Below are 14,257 nucleotides of genomic sequence, written 5' to 3' on the forward strand. Positions count from 1 at the left end.
AGAGGACTCGAGACAAACAGCATGTTTGTTTCTGGAGATTTAAAAATGACATTCCATTGTTGCAGGGAGACTGCAATTTATTATTCAGAGGCAAACAAGTTGGAGAGAATTTTTTGTTTAATCACACTAGTGATAGACACTAGAACAGGATATTATCTTCTTATACAGGAAGGCTGGAGGAGCTAGAGATACCTGTTTTTAAAATGTTAATATCTTTTATTGTTTGTTTTAATGAAATTCCACAATCCCTCAGCACAGGTCCCCTCCATGATGTGTGCCAAGTGGTTGCATATTCTACCAGAGTTGTGGGACTTCCTGCTTTCTAAGGCATTCATTCCATCTCTGGGCACTCGGACACTCCCTGGATATAACTTCTCAATCTTAACTTTGCAAAATGTGATACATAGTGAAAACAGTTTCTGATGCCATCCTTTGTGGCTTGGCTGTAGAATCATTGGTATCACTGAATCACTGGTATCATTGGCAAGTTCTGCCAAAGTGGCCAAGTATATCTGTTTATTTAAGCATGGAGAAACTTTAAAGTTCATTTCTAAAGGAAGAAACCTTGGCATTACTAAGCGTGACTGACTGACAAAAGATCCTGTGGTCTGGGTGGAAGATGAGTACAGAAGACTTTCTGGTTCTGGTGTGGTTTTGAGGTTGTATATAAAGCTGAAATGACACTTCCTGTGTCAAGACTTCTTATAACAGCACTCAAGTCTTAGCAAGGATATCTTCACACAAAACAGAGACAATGTCTTCTCAAAATGAGAATTTGGTGCTATGTTTTTTTCATATTGTCATCTCTGGCCAAGCCACCTTGGAAACCATGTATAAATACATAAAATACTAAATCTTTAAGAGAATTAAGTTACAGCTTAACCACAGTCTTTGATATCAAAGGTCAGAACTTAGTAGAACTCAAAGAAACTTTGAGAAGCAGTTGTGGGCTTCCTACATTCTGATCCAGTGGATGGAGACACAATGCAGTTTCTACTTCAGAGATGATGTCTTCTTTATTGTCATTGGGTTGTTTTTACCCCCTTTACCATTTAAAGGTGTTTCTAAATAATGAAAAGACCAAAAGGGGAGGCGAGCAAGTGAATGAGACCTGAGTGGATTGCCAGACATGCTACCTGGAAAACTCCCAGCTCGAGGGTACTTCTTTGGGTTTTGTTTCATTGTTTTCTTGCTCCCCCCAGCTTGTAACTTGTCTGTTTGTTCAAGGGCCAGTGCACTCTCTCAGAATGTGTGTCTGGGGTTCTTCCATCGGGTTTCATACAACTAGCTAACAACAAAGGTGGAGCCAGTTTGGGTGAGTCCTTTGTCATTAGATGAAGGGAAGAGTCACCCAAACCTGCTTGAACCGGAAGTACACTTTCTGGCAAAAATGGGCTGAAAAGCAGTGATGTCACCAAACAGTGACAAGAAGACAGGAGAGAAGTAGCTTCTTGAGAACGGCTCTGAGTACATCTGGCACAAGGGGCATGGAGGAGAACTGGGGTTTAGGTCATTAGAGCTGTGGATCCAAGGCAATCAGTGGAGCTGGATTGGGCTGTTCTGAAGCTTGGCACTGGAGAGGGAAAGGCTAGTAGTAGTGTCAGAAAAGAGGGAACTAACCAAATAAACACCTCAGATGTGAGGTTTGTACTTTTATCACTTAAAGGATATATATATCTTCCTCTATCCCCACCCCACAAGCTTGCTTTCCTGTAAAAGATGAACCATGATTTCTCCAAAAGCTATTATCTCAAAGAACCAGAGTCCCAAGGTATCTGGCCTAGGGAAACAATCCAGATTTTAGCCCTTAGGGGCCATTTAATCCTGGGGGTGCGGGTGGGGGGGTGTTTAAAAAACCACTGAAGTGTTCTTCGGTTTGCAGTGAGTTCTGAACTATCATCGGGTCCTGCATATGGGAGTGCAAGACCTAATAAACTGAAATCTCCACTGTACCAGATGCTGGGGGACAGGGCTGGCCAGATGTCAGTAGTTCTTCACCAAGCCTTACACCAAGGCGGTTAGCCAGAAGCAGAATGGCTTCTTTGGGGTTCACTTCCTTATTATTTCTCCTGCTCAGAAATAGTGAGAGAATGTTAGCTGAGGAACGTGGAGGAAGAGGAACAAGCAGTGGGGAGTCTTTTCATGACAGGATAATGTGCCTTAGACAATTGAGTGTTGTCTGCCTTCTGGTTCAGATTCTTGGGTTAGTTTATAGGGTTTTTTTCTTATTTGATCTAGAAGAACAAGAATGGGGGAAGATTATCCATGGCCCCAGGAATTCCTCATACCAAGCCTTAGGACATGGTAAACATCTCTCCTTAAAATTGCTTTGCTGTTTGTGAGGCCAGGATGGAGCCTCTTGTCACAAGAGGTGCCTTCTTTTCTTGATGACCAATTAAAACTTCTGGTTCTGGGGAAAGCTTTCTTTTTTGGGGGTGAGGGGATGGACTGGATGTCCTACTGTATTGCTTAATGGCTTAATCCAAACCAAGTTGTGTGGGTCAATCCATACGATGCCTTATTTTACTCTAATCTTCAGCATTAGTCCTCAAAACACCGAGGAGCCTGTCAGTCAGTAAGTGGCCAGATCCTGGGGGAAGCTTTTCCTGCATCTACATGGATGGATAGCCTTTTGATTAATTGAGCAGAAAAGGTGTGATAATGTGAAATATTCATAAATCACTGAGTCAGCTCCAGTCAATCTCTTGGAACTTCTGTTTTCTCTGGTACCAGATGTCTCTCTAGGCTCTGAAGAGGGAAAGGTTAGCAGCAGTGTCTGAAAAGAGGGCAACTAACCAAAAAAACCACCTAAGATATGAGGTTTATACTTTTACCATTTAGAGAAAGCTCACATCTCTAGAGAAAAACACCTCTCGCTAGAGCTCGCTGGAGTAATCCTCCAAAATGGTACTGGAAGGAGCACCTAGAATGTCTGAAAGCCTGGCTCCTTGAGCCATGGTCAAGCACACCCTGCGAGGATTTCCTATTCTTAATCACCCCTGGAATCTCTTCAGTGAGTCTTGAGGTCCTAGGCTGAAGCCCCAGATCAGCCCCCCACTCCCAATCAAGACTTGCAGAACTCATCCAAACACTGGACCTTAGTGTTGCAGACGCAGGTGTTCGTTCACGTTCTCCGCCTCCTCACCCTCCCCAGCCCAGTCTCCGCACAGCACTGCCTGCCTCCGGGCCTCTCTCACTGTCGCGGCCACACGGCTATGAGCCGCTTTCACAGCCGTCACCACGCGAACTCAGCGGAGCGCCACAGCCGCAGGAAAAAAACAACGAGGGAAGTGGGACGAAGACACAAACATCCTGTCTGTCCCCACTACCTCAAGTGGCTCCAGCTTGAGAACCTGAGTGGCACAGACCTACCCCATGGCTCACAAAAACTCATCTTCTCTGTGTCATTGCTCGTGAGTGAGCATTTTCTCTAAAGTCCAGGGACTTAAACGGTGCTATTCTTTGGCTTATGAAGTCAGTGACAGGGGATAGTGATGGGCAATGCCCCGCTGCTGAACCGGGATGAGTTGGCATGTGCAGAACAGGGTCGGGGCAGGAGTTCCACTCAGGGGCCAGTGAACGCCAGCTTCCAGGGGGTTCCATGTCTTTCCACAGACCAGTTTAAGAGAGGGGCTGGACCAGGGGCAAAGGGCTGCAGCTAGCTGGCCGCATTCAGTCCTCATTGCCTGGTAAGGACTCAGCCATGTGCAGTTCTGTTCTTCCTTGCAGGGCTAGGGGCTTCTCGGGTCAGGCCTCACCGTGTATAGGATCTCTTCCAGCTAAAGATCTCCTCCAGACTAGAAGAGGGGGAGACCTCCCACTTCGGCAGGGTTCCCCAGCGACGCCGGCCCGCCAGGAAGGAAGCTCGGCGCTTGCTCAGCCCTTTCATCCTCTCTTCCGTCCGGAAGAAGTCAGTCAAGGCCCGGAAGTACTCCAAGATGACGTCATGGCTCCAGGCTGGCAAGGGCTCCTGGCGCAGGAAGCCACAGTGGCCCCCGTGGCGGCTGAGCAGAAGGAAGAAGTAGGGGTTGCTGTGAAAGAGTTCAGTTGGCAGAAAGTGGCTTGGGGGCCCGCACACGGGGTCGTCGGCACTGCAGATGCACAGCACAGGTACCGCTGCCTCATCCACATCCCGGAGGGGGTCGTTGTGGTCCCAGTAGGTGTCCCAGCTGATGGGGAAGCTCTTGGTGTGGCAGAAGAGGGTTTCCTCAAACTCCCGCAGGGAGCGGCTCCTGAACAGTTTGCCGGTATCCACGGTGTCCTCCAAGGCCGTGGCGTACCTGGCAGCAAGAAGTTGAAGGAGGAAGGAAGGAAAGAGAAAATAAATTGACACCACATGTTACATAATGGTCACCCACAGGCCAGTGTCTGACCATGGAGGCTTTCTTTGGTCATATAGTGTGCTTAAAAACTTCCACATTGTTGCCATCATTTAAAACCAGGAGATTTGGGGATTCCTTGGCAGTCCGGTGCTTAAAACTGCCGTGGGCCTGGTTTGATCCCTAGTCAGGGAACTAAGGTACATGGCATGGCTTTTTACCACAAGCCACATGGCCTGGCCAAAAATAATAAAATCAGGATAATTCACATAAAATGCAGCTAGCTGGCTTCTCAAAGGAAATGAGGAGATCTGATGACATGGGCTGGCATGGCAACAATCAGGGTATTTCTGCCCTCCTTCCTGTATTATAGTTTCTACCAGGATGGTCATTCACCGCATCACCTCCCCAGCCCTGGGGCAGCATTTGACTTTACAGCCGTGACCACTCTCCTCCTGACCTCAACTTCTGACCCCTGTAGGGAACTTGCTATAAACTGTCCCCTCCTGTACCCCTCTTAGAACCCACTGGCTCAGACTATCCAAAGCAGCAAGTGGCACCCCATCATTAACATTTTACTTTAAGTTGTATTAGTTTGCTTGCTTTTTTTTTTTTTTTTAGTTTGCTTGCTTTTTAAAAAATATATCTATTTATTTATTTTTAGCTCTGCTGGGTCTTTGTTGCTGCACAGCATTTTCTCTAGTTGTGGTGAGCCTAGTTGCAGTGCACGAGGTTCTCGTTGTGTGGCTTCTCTTGTTGTGGAGCGTGGGCTCTCACTACATGGGAGTGTAGTGAGGCTTTTAAGCACAGGCTCAGTAGCTGTGGTGTAACGGGCTTAGCTGTTCCACCGCATGTGGGATCTTCCGGGACCAGAGATCGAATCCATGTCTCCTGCATTGGCAGGCGGATTCTTTACCGCTGAGCCACCAGGGAAGCCCAGTTTGGTTGTTTTTTAAAAGATAATATGCTGTCCAGATGATGACAAATGAGTGTGACCTTGATCAGTGGGGCAGGTACTTCTAGAGAGGGCTGAGTGGCAGAGGAAGTAACTGGGAGTGTAATAATTAATTTATGGGGTGAGTTCCCAAATGGGAGGCCGAGAGCAACTGCTCTGGGAAAGAGGGATATATTTGCTGTTTCCACCTCCCTGGGGAGAGCCTGGCACCCTGACCAGGAGGCCAGGATGGGTAGTTCAGTACTTAGTTTGGGTTAATTCAACCTTAGCAAGCTGAATTTGGATAGGTGCCTCCTGCAAACGTTCAAAGAGGCTTGCCCTACGTGGGCAATCCCCAAATTCCATGGGCAGGGCAGTTCCTAAAGGCCCAGTTTTTCTCTTCACTTCCCTCACTGTATCCTCCAGCTGGTACCTGGGGTCAGCAGCACTGATGGTGGTCATTTGCAGAAGGAAACTGACAATTAGGCCATGTGAGAGCACCTTGCCCCTGGACTGTTGCAGTGGCTCTGGGTTGCCATGGTAGCACGTGGGCTGTTGTTGAGCTCAGGGAGGCAAAATGGAGCAAGGAAAGAAACAGAAATCACAGTTGCCACCGTGTATTGGTGCCAGGCCCCGTCCTTTGGTTATCTTATTTCACGCCACCTTGTGAGGTGGTTATTATTAACTCCCTTTAACTGAAGAGGAAAGTGAGGCTCATAGGGATTAGCTAGACATGATGGCAACACTGTGATGGGGCAGAAAGACCTGGCACGTGAGGCCAGACCCATCTGGGTTCAAATCCTGAATTCCCAGCAACTTAGCTAACCCCTTCATCTCCTAGGAAAGCAACAGTGTAAGCCGAGGCCTGCTTATTTGCTGTGGGACTGTCACCCAGGCCTTTTCAGTGGAAGAGTCTCCCTGTTACCGTGGTGGTAGATTCTTTTCTTTTTGGATATTTAAAGAAATATGTTTAAACATTCTTAAAATTTTTGCAATAAATATTGAGTACTAGGAATATGCAAAACACTTGTCAGGTCTAAGGAATTTCAATAAATCAAATAACCACCAAATTTCTGATTCCTGTCACCTTCAGGCTCAGAGACTATAAGGAAACAATCTGGACAATCAGTCACAATTGCTTCCAAAGCCCTCTTTGTTGATTTGATTAGGCGATGTGCAGCATCAGGTGCTCAGGTTGCTAGCGGTGCAGCTGAGGTGAGGCCAGGGGGTCCCCTGGGCTGGAGTCCCTGCTCCAGCTAATGATCCTGACTCAGTCGGTCCGTGGCTTTTAAATTTGCTTCTCTGATTCTGTCCAGACTAGAGGGTTTGGACTCTTCAGAAACTGTGTGGAGAACTCTGCCCAAATTGCTCTACACCTGTTTGATTCATTACCAGGCAGAGCTGTTTCCCAGCCCCAAACCCTACCCACCGGGTCTGCGGCCCCCATTACCCACCTGCTGAGGGCGATCTTCTGGTGAAGCAGAAAGCCCCGCTCGTAGGGCCAGGGCAGGCCGGCCTCAAACCACTCGCGGCAGCGTAGCACGGGCGAGATGCAGGCAGCTCCGGTCACGTAGCTGGAGGAGCCACACTCGCCCAGGTAGGACAGCAGCAGCGCCGAGCCCGAGCCCTCGCTCACCGCGAACAGCGGGGCGGCGGGGTGTCGGAAGCGGATGTAAGTGATAGCCTCTTTGAGGTCGGACGGGTCCCCAAAGGGCTGCAGCCGGGGGCTGACCAGTGGGCAGCCGTGGTGGCCCCGCCGGTGGAAGATCACCGGGTAGTAGCCGCGCTCCAGGGCCAGCAGGCAGAGGCCGAGCACGTTGCGGGTGAGGCGCCCCCAGGCATTGGTGATCACCAGCAGTACCGCCGGGAGGCCCCCGGCATTGGTGGCCCGGCGGCCCCGGGCGCCAGGTCCCACCACCCAGTCCAGGGCCACCAGCCCGTCGTCTGCCAACTGCAGGTACTCCCGGGCCAGCTCTGACCCCGGCCCCACCGGCAGCACGAAGTGGCAGAGGGTCTGCAGGTGGGGCCCGGAGAGCCAGGGGAGCGGCCCCGGCTCTAGCGCGGCCGAGCGTCGCAGAGCGCGCAGCAGGCACTGGGCCAGTGCCGACGGCTTACAGATGAGCCTGCAGCCGCCGGGCAGCGGCTCCCGCCCGTCGCTTAACTGACCCGCGGGGCCTCCGCCGTCCACCTCCCCGTGATTTTCGCTCCGCGCCCCCGGCAGGGTCCTCGCTCCGACGGCGCGCCTGCTGGGGCGCCGCAGCCGCAGGGCGAGCAGGGCGAGCAGGGCGAGCGCGGCCAGGAGCAGGGCGAGGGCGGCGCCCCACGGTGGCATGGCGAGGCTGGAGAGCCCCCGGCGGGCGGCCGCGGCGGGGACGCCCCTCGGCTTGCTCCCCGCTCTGCTCGCGGCTCCGCCCGGCCGCGGCGGCCGCCCAGGGCCCTCCCGCGGGGCAGGGAGAGGGTGCGCTCTGGATTGGCCGGGGCCCCGCAGAGGCAGCCAGTTCGCGCCTGGCTCCCCTCACCCGCCCCCCGACTCCCGCCCGCCGGCCCTTTGTACAGAGATTGCGACAGGAGCAGAGGGTGAAAGCAGCGGAGGCCACGGAGAGGCAGCGAGGACGCGCCGGCGAGGCGGAAGGGAGTGGGGAAGGCGAGCCGAGGAGCGGAGTGTGGGCGGCGGCGGAGTGGGGTAGACTCGGAGGCCGAGGCCGGGGAGACGGGGGTGAGCCTCAGAATCCTCTGCCCCCACCCCTCCGTCCCGCGTGGTGTGTGGGGTGTGTGGCTCCCGGGGAGCCCCTGCGTCACTGCGCCCTCAGGGGCCGCTGCCGAGAAGCAGCAAAAGGGAGAAGCTAATGAACCGCAGCTCCCGGCGCGGACCCCGGGCTCCCGCGGGGCGGCGCGGCGCGCCTGCAGCGGGAACCATCACCCGCACCTCGGTCGCCCGGACAGGCGGTCCTCTCCGATCTCGGTGTCCGTCTCCGCCCCGCCGGCACCCTCAACTGCGCAATAACTCCTGCCGGGAGGGGGTCCGGCTCAGGGCCAGCGAGGGCCAGGGCAGGCGTCGCGCCCCAACCGCGGGCTTGCAGCTGGAGCCCAGAGGGCCAGGGACTGCGCGTTTCCCTTGCCTGCATTAGCGCCCTGTCGACGCCCCCGCGAGCATGGGGCTGCCCTGGATCCTGGCTGCAGGGAGAGGGAACCCTCAACACCGCTCCCCAGGAAGGACTTCCCCAAAAGAAACAGCCCCTGAGCCGGAGGGAAAGATGCATTCGGGTGCCCTTGGAGGGGGTGCCTGTCACCCCGCGAGCGGGTCGTGGCGGGGGATGGAGTGAGTCCCTTCATCAGCTCAATCTCTGGGGCTCGGGGGGCGGGTAAGAAATACCCCTTGCAAGTCACGGGGGGTGGGGGCGGTGGATGTAGGAGACGCTCTTGCTCGATTTCAGTTTTAGGCTGGACATTACAGCTCTCACCCTCCACCCACTTTCCCGTCTTCCCTCAAAATCCCGAGCTGGGCCAAGGAGATGGGCGCCCGGGATAGGGCGGCACAGCGGGCGCCCCGCTGCGGGGAATGTCTGGCCCGAGCACCCAGCTGGGGGCGAGGCCTGTGACTCCACCTCACGAGGTGGCCAAAGTCTCCTCGGGCAGCGGCGGGCCGCCGCTGGGCTTATCACGAAAGCGGAGGCGGACGTGGACAACAAAGCAGCCCCCAGCCCGGCTGCAGCTTCCCGGGTCTTCCGGGCCTGGGGAGCGTGGAGGCCCGAGACCCTTTGAGACTCCTCCGATTCGGGAGCTATTTGCGAGGGAAGCAGTGGGTACCCTCTCCTTTCCGCAGTTTGTATTTCAGGATTCTGCCTCTCTTCCAGTGATGAGTCTGAAGCGGGTTTACCAAAGGAGTGGACGCGTCTCCTCTCCTGGGCCACCTAGTTCATAGGAGTTCCATTTTCCGCCCTCCTTCCCTCTCCACGATCCCACCCAGGAGCTGCAGCTGCGCCCTGCGGGCCGCGGAGACCCGCTGGGACCAGTGCCGGCGGAGGGAGGTGGTCCCGCCAGTCTCGCAGCGCTGTGCGCTGAGGACCCGCTTCCAGATGACTTTTCCGGCTGGGGCTGGCGGACTCGTGCGCACGCGGCCGGGGCTGTGGGCGGGCCCAGGGGCGGGGCGGGGCGGGGACCCGGCAGGAGCAGCCCGGAGTCCCGGGGGCGGGGCGAGGCCGGGGGCGGGGCGAGGCCGGGGGCGGGGCGAGGCCGGGGGCGGGGCGAGGCCGGGGGCGGGGCGAGGCCGGGGGCGCGCGAGCCTGGGAGTCAAGGCGCGCGATCTGGGGTCGGGCCGGACCGGCGGGCGCGGGCCCGGGGTCTACGTGGGCACGCGGGCGGCGTGGGTGCGCGGGGGCAGGCCCTGGCGGCGAGCGTTCCCTTGTTGGCTGGGCTGCCGGCCGGCCTAGGGCGGGCCGGGATGGCGCCTCCTCCTCCGCCGCCCCAGCTGTTGCTCCTGGCCGCCCTGGCGGGGCTCCTGGGTCCCCGTGAGGTAAGGCGACCCGCTGCCGAGAAGCCTTCGGCCCGGGGTCTCCAAGTGCTTTGCCAGAAGGAAGGGCGTGCCGAGAGGGGGACTCGGGATTCTCCCCTGGAGTGCTGGGCCTGGGAGGGAGAGGGCAGAGCCCTCTCCGAGGCCAGACGATCCAGCTCTTCTGCTCCTTGGACCCACAGGTGGTGGCTGAACCGGCGGCGGAGGAGGCGGGAGCCCGTTGTCCCGAGGGCCTGTGGCCTCTGCCCCCACAGGTGGGAGCCTGGAGGGCGGTGGGAGAGAGAAACGTGAAGGGGTAGCGCATTCCCGCCCTGGCCTCGCGGTGCCCTCCGCAGCCATCCTCTGAGCACCTTGTTCCTCCTGCCCTCGTCACCAGCGTCACCACCCAACGTGACAGCACGGGCCTGCTGTCCTGCCCCACCCCCATCCCCCGCAGCAGAGTCTCCCGGGGCCTCTCAGTTCTCTTGTCTCCCTGGTACAGGTGTCACCAAGAGTGACCTACACACGGATGCGGCCACAGCAGGTGAGTACAAGCAGGAGGCATCCTCGGGGTCTGCGCTGGAAACAGCCAACTCCTTGCAGGCTTTCTCCACCTCTTCTGCTCACTGGCTCCATTCTTTACCGCTCCCCACTCCAGGAGGAGACAGTGCTCTTAGGCCGAGGACAGTGAGCTTAGGCCTCTGTCTTATGCAGCGAGGTGTCAGGAATGCTGTTGAGTAGCTAACTGTGTGGGCAGGAGGCTGCAAGGGGGGGTTGAGAGTCCTAGGAGAAAACAACCAGTGCTCTAGCTCTGCTGTGTGACTTGGGAAGTCTGCTGACTTCTCTGGGCCCCGCTTTTCTGTGAGAGAGGTTCTTAGTGGTTATTATGGGCTTCCCAGGTGGCACTGGTGGTAAAGAATCCACCTGTCAATGCAGGATACGCAAGAGATGTGGGTTCAATCCCTGAGTCAGGAAGATCCCCTGGAGTAGGAAATGGTAACCCTCTCCATTATTCTTCCCTGGAAAATTCCATGGACAGAGGAGCCTGGCAGGCTACAGTCCAGGGGGTCACAACTGAGCACACACGCTCCCCATAAGGAGTAAACAGATTGTGTGGGATAGCACTTAGGAAAATAGGAAGCTGTAAGGAGTGTGTGTGTGCGTAATGGGCTTCCCAGGTAACTCAGTGGTAAAAAATCCGCCTGCAATGCAGGAGACGTGGGTTTGATCCCTGGGCTGGGAAGATCCCCTGGAGAAGGAAATGGCAACCCACTCCAGTATTCTTGCGTGGGAAATCCCACAGACAGAGGAGCCTGGTGGGCTATCGTCCATGGGGTCAAAAAGAGTCAGACACAACTTAGCAACTAACCAACAGCATGGAGTGTGTGTACCTCAGGTTACCGACCAAACCTTGGGCTCACCTTGTGTGGCTGCATGTTTCACTGCCAGTGGTTGGATAGCTTCTCTGTCCTTTTGGTTTTCCTTTTGAAATAACTATTTTTGATCCTTGTAATATCTCCAGGCCAGAAGAGCTCATGCCACCTATCTATTTCCTTTCCCCAAACAGCCCTTTTCATTGCAAACTGTTCAGAAACCAGTGGCTCCTCATTTCCCACCTTATCGTGGCCCCACCCCCCTGTCTGGTTTTTCTGGCTCTACCTGGTTCAGTAAGCCTCAAGCCTCATCCAACTCTCCACAGCTTTGGTTCCCCTTCAGTCATGTTGGTCTGCTCACCACCCATGAGTGTGAGACTCCTTCCCGTCTATACCTGGCCTGACCTGACTTGAAGGGGGGCAGCTCCCTGCACTCCTGCCATCCATGCCCACCCTTCTTCAAGGCCCAGGGCAGGAGTCCGCTCTCTCTTGAGACCTTGCCTGAGCACATTAACCCTTATTTATTCATCACCTTCTCCAAATTTGTGTAATGCTTGTAATTGTCTCTTAAAATTTAACTGCTAATCACTTTGAGCTTTATTAATTTGCTCGTTTATTTGCATTAGTCCTGTTTCCCTGAGTTTTCCTTTGTATTCCCTGCAAGCGGAGCCCAGGAGTTCTCTTTTGGCATCTCCTACAGCCTTCGGCACAAATGCCGAGCATCAGGTCAGCTCAATCAAAGAATGATTAATAATTGAAGTGAGGTTGTGCACCTGCTGCCTGAGTGCCCTGTAATCGGATGCTTTGGGGAGACTGAATATATATAGATGGGTCAATACGTGGAAGACTCGGTCTCTCTGCGGGGTGGTTACAGCCTAGATGGGGGACCTGTAGAGCCAGGTGCAGAGGAACATAGCTGAAGAGAGTGGTCTGAGCCTGGCAGGGTTAACCACGCATGTTGTCGTGGAAGCTATGACATCTGAGGGGTGGCACTGCTCAGAGAGGAGGGATGAAGGAATGCTCAGAGGCAAGAGGGCATGCATGCCAGTATCCAGGGCTCTTTATCCTTTCCTGAGCCCAGAAGGAGGGAGGGTCATCTGGTCATCCTGGGAGTCCCTTGAAGTTGGCTCCCCAGGATGGGAGAACTTGGGACTCTCAGGAGGGACCTGGGCCCGGCTTGACGTCTCCATGCCTTTCCTGCAGGCTGAGGATGTCAGCTTCCTTTACCACCCCTGTGCCCACCCCTGGCTGAAGCTCCAGCTTGCCCTCCTCGCCCACACTTGTGTGGCCCAGCCCTTACTGGCCTCTGACTCCAGCCTCACCCAGGATCGGGTAAGTGCTTGCTGAAAGGTGGTTGTCTGGTACCGGCGGAGGCTGCAGCGCCGTGGGCAGGGCAAGGTGAATTCAGGGCCTCCGCTTGCTTGCTCCCCAGCTTTGACTTAGCGCTAACAGTTCCCTCCTCCTTTCGTAGCCCCTTGTACTGGCAGCATGGGGGTTAGCGCTGGAGATGGCGTGGGTGGAGCCGGCCCGGGCTGCCCACTGGCTGAAGAGGAGGCAGCGGCGGAAGCAGAGGAGAGAGAAAGCTGGGTTCCGTTCTGACACTGTTCCTGGGCCCCCTTCCTTGGTGCCCACGCTGGGCAGGGGGAGGCTGTGCCATCGGCGAGGGTGTGTGCAGGTGAGGGGTGCTGGCTAGGTGTGGCGGTCATGGGGTTGCTGGCTCAGGGTGGTGGTGCCATTGGGTTATCTGGGCAGGGAGGAGGTGACCACTGTCTCTTCTGTTCTTAGGCCCCGGCTTTGGCCTTTACTCTGAGGAGCTGGCGGCCACCCGGCGTGGAGGTGGAATCTAGCAGACCTGGGCAGCTCTTTGCTAGTGGTGCCAGGAGACGTGGGCTGCGGGCCGCCTTAGGTCTCCAGCCCACCCCCTCAGCCCCGAGGTTCCCCTCTGTTTCCCCAGGGAGCTTGGAGGCCAAGCAGCCCATGTTGGGACCTCAGGGTGAAGGCGATAATGCCCGGTCTGTGCCCACTAGCCCACTGCTGCCTGGGGGACCAGGAAGCAATGTCAGCTCCAGGCTGGATGCTCAGCCGCCCAAAGGGCAGAACAGCCCTGGGGGCTGTGCCTGTCCGGGTCAGGCTTCCTCAGCCCCTCGGGCAGCAGCGCCACCAAGGGCCGCCCGCGGCCCCACCCCTCGCACGGAGGAGGCCGCCTGGGCGGCCATGGCCCTGACTTTCCTGTTGGTGCTGCTCACGCTGGCCACGCTCTGCACTCGGCTGCACCGAAACTTCAGACGCGGGGAGAGCATCTACTGGGAGCCCACGGTGGACAGCCGGGACACCGTGGCTGGTGAGACGCGGCCCTCCTCACCCACAGCCCCACCCCCGGGGGCTTCCCGGCCCTTGACCGCTCCCCCTTCTGCCCATAGCTGTGCTGAAGCGGAGGCTGCTGATGCCCCCTCGCCGGGTCAAGCGCTCCCGCCGGAGACCCCTCCTCCCGCCCACGCCAGACAGCGGCCCGGATGGGGACAGCTCCGAGTGACCTGCACCAGCCCTGCCGCTGTGGCAGGTCCGGCTCCTCCCCGCGCCGGAGGCCGCGACCTCCGCCACGTGGCCCGCGCGCGGGGCCGCCCCCTGGCGGCCGGAGGGAGCAGTCACGCCCAAGCGCGGCAGATGGGCTGGTCCTTAGTGTGTGGCTTGTTGGGAGGAACGGGGAGGAGGAGGAGGAGAAAGGAGCAGTTTCAGCCTCCGTTGCAAAAACTCCGTTTTTATTAAATTATTTTAGTAGAGGCTGGGGTTGAGCTTGTGCATCTGCCACACAGACAGACTCACTCCCACCGGGGACACTGTCCTAGGTCACGTAGGTCGTGTTTGAGGTAGGGAGGGGGTTATAGGATCGTCAGGCACCCTCCGCTTGCCGCCTCTTGCCAACCTGGCCTCAGATCCTGGGTTTTAGTAACGTGGTAGACCCTTCCCATCACCATGGGCTAGCGGCCGGCAGGACGCTGGTGGTAGTTACTGAAACGTTGTTTGCAGGACCCCGCTAACAAGACAAGGGGCGTCCCCCGCTTCAGTAGGGGGGCTGCAGCACTCACCGTTCTCACTGGCTTCATACTTTTGCCAGGTCGGTCTTTCTCCGTTTCAAGTCTGC

General features: G+C 56.4%; 2 protein-coding genes across 9 annotated transcripts; one reads left to right on the forward strand and one right to left on the reverse strand.

The window, feature by feature from the left end:
* Positions 1–55: 55 nt before the first annotated feature.
* Positions 56–7,585, reverse strand: ABHD15 (abhydrolase domain containing 15). The gene is made up of 2 exons (XM_061142968.1): positions 6,708–7,585; positions 56–4,280 (listed from the first exon to the last, which is right to left on the reverse strand). Exons 1-2 carry the CDS (start codon positions 7,583–7,585, stop codon positions 3,755–3,757), a joined length of 1,404 nt encoding a protein of 467 aa, XP_060998951.1. The 3' UTR covers positions 56–3,754.
* TP53I13 (tumor protein p53 inducible protein 13) lies at positions 3,973–13,885 on the forward strand. Of its 8 annotated transcripts, none has more exons than XM_061142973.1 (7): positions 3,973–4,110; positions 9,946–10,017; positions 10,245–10,286; positions 12,319–12,447; positions 12,587–12,790; positions 12,901–13,456; positions 13,536–13,884. In XM_061142973.1, the coding sequence occupies exons 3-7, from the start codon at positions 10,272–10,274 to the stop codon at positions 13,646–13,648; spliced, it is 1,017 nt and encodes a 338-aa protein (XP_060998956.1). In that variant the 5' UTR covers positions 3,973–4,110; positions 9,946–10,017; positions 10,245–10,271; the 3' UTR covers positions 13,649–13,884. The 8 variants fall into 8 exon arrangements, with proteins under 8 accessions (XP_060998956.1, XP_060998959.1, XP_060998954.1 ...); XM_061142971.1 differs by lacking the exon at positions 3,973–4,110 and adding an exon at positions 6,797–6,850; XM_061142970.1 differs by lacking the exon at positions 3,973–4,110 and adding an exon at positions 6,953–7,076.
* Positions 13,886–14,257: the final 372 nt, after the last annotated feature.

The sequence above is a fragment of the Dama dama genome, chromosome 5 (assembly GCF_033118175.1).
Source record: "Dama dama isolate Ldn47 chromosome 5, ASM3311817v1, whole genome shotgun sequence".
In the NCBI taxonomy this organism is placed as follows: Eukaryota; Metazoa; Chordata; class Mammalia; order Artiodactyla; family Cervidae; genus Dama; species Dama dama.

What these genes read in the sequence shown, in the direction of transcription:
- ABHD15 (XM_061142968.1), bottom strand. Translation starts at nt 7,585, where the DNA reads ATGCCACCGTGGGGCGCCGCCCTCGCCCTGCTCCTGGCCGCGCTCGCC. An exon ending in CAGAAGATCGCCCTCAGCAG is followed by an intron (nt 4,281 to 6,707) that starts GTGGGTAATGGG and finishes TCTTGCTGCCAG; the next exon opens with GTACGCCACGGCCTTGGAGG.
- TP53I13 (XM_061142969.1), top strand. Translation starts at nt 9,695, where the DNA reads ATGGCGCCTCCTCCTCCGCCGCCCCAGCTGTTGCTCCTGGCCGCCCTG. An exon ending in GGCTCCTGGGTCCCCGTGAG is followed by an intron (nt 9,767 to 9,945) that starts GTAAGGCGACCC and finishes TTGGACCCACAG; the next exon opens with GTGGTGGCTGAACCGGCGGC. An exon ending in CCAGCCTCACCCAGGATCGG is followed by an intron (nt 12,448 to 12,586) that starts GTAAGTGCTTGC and finishes CTCCTTTCGTAG; the next exon opens with CCCCTTGTACTGGCAGCATG.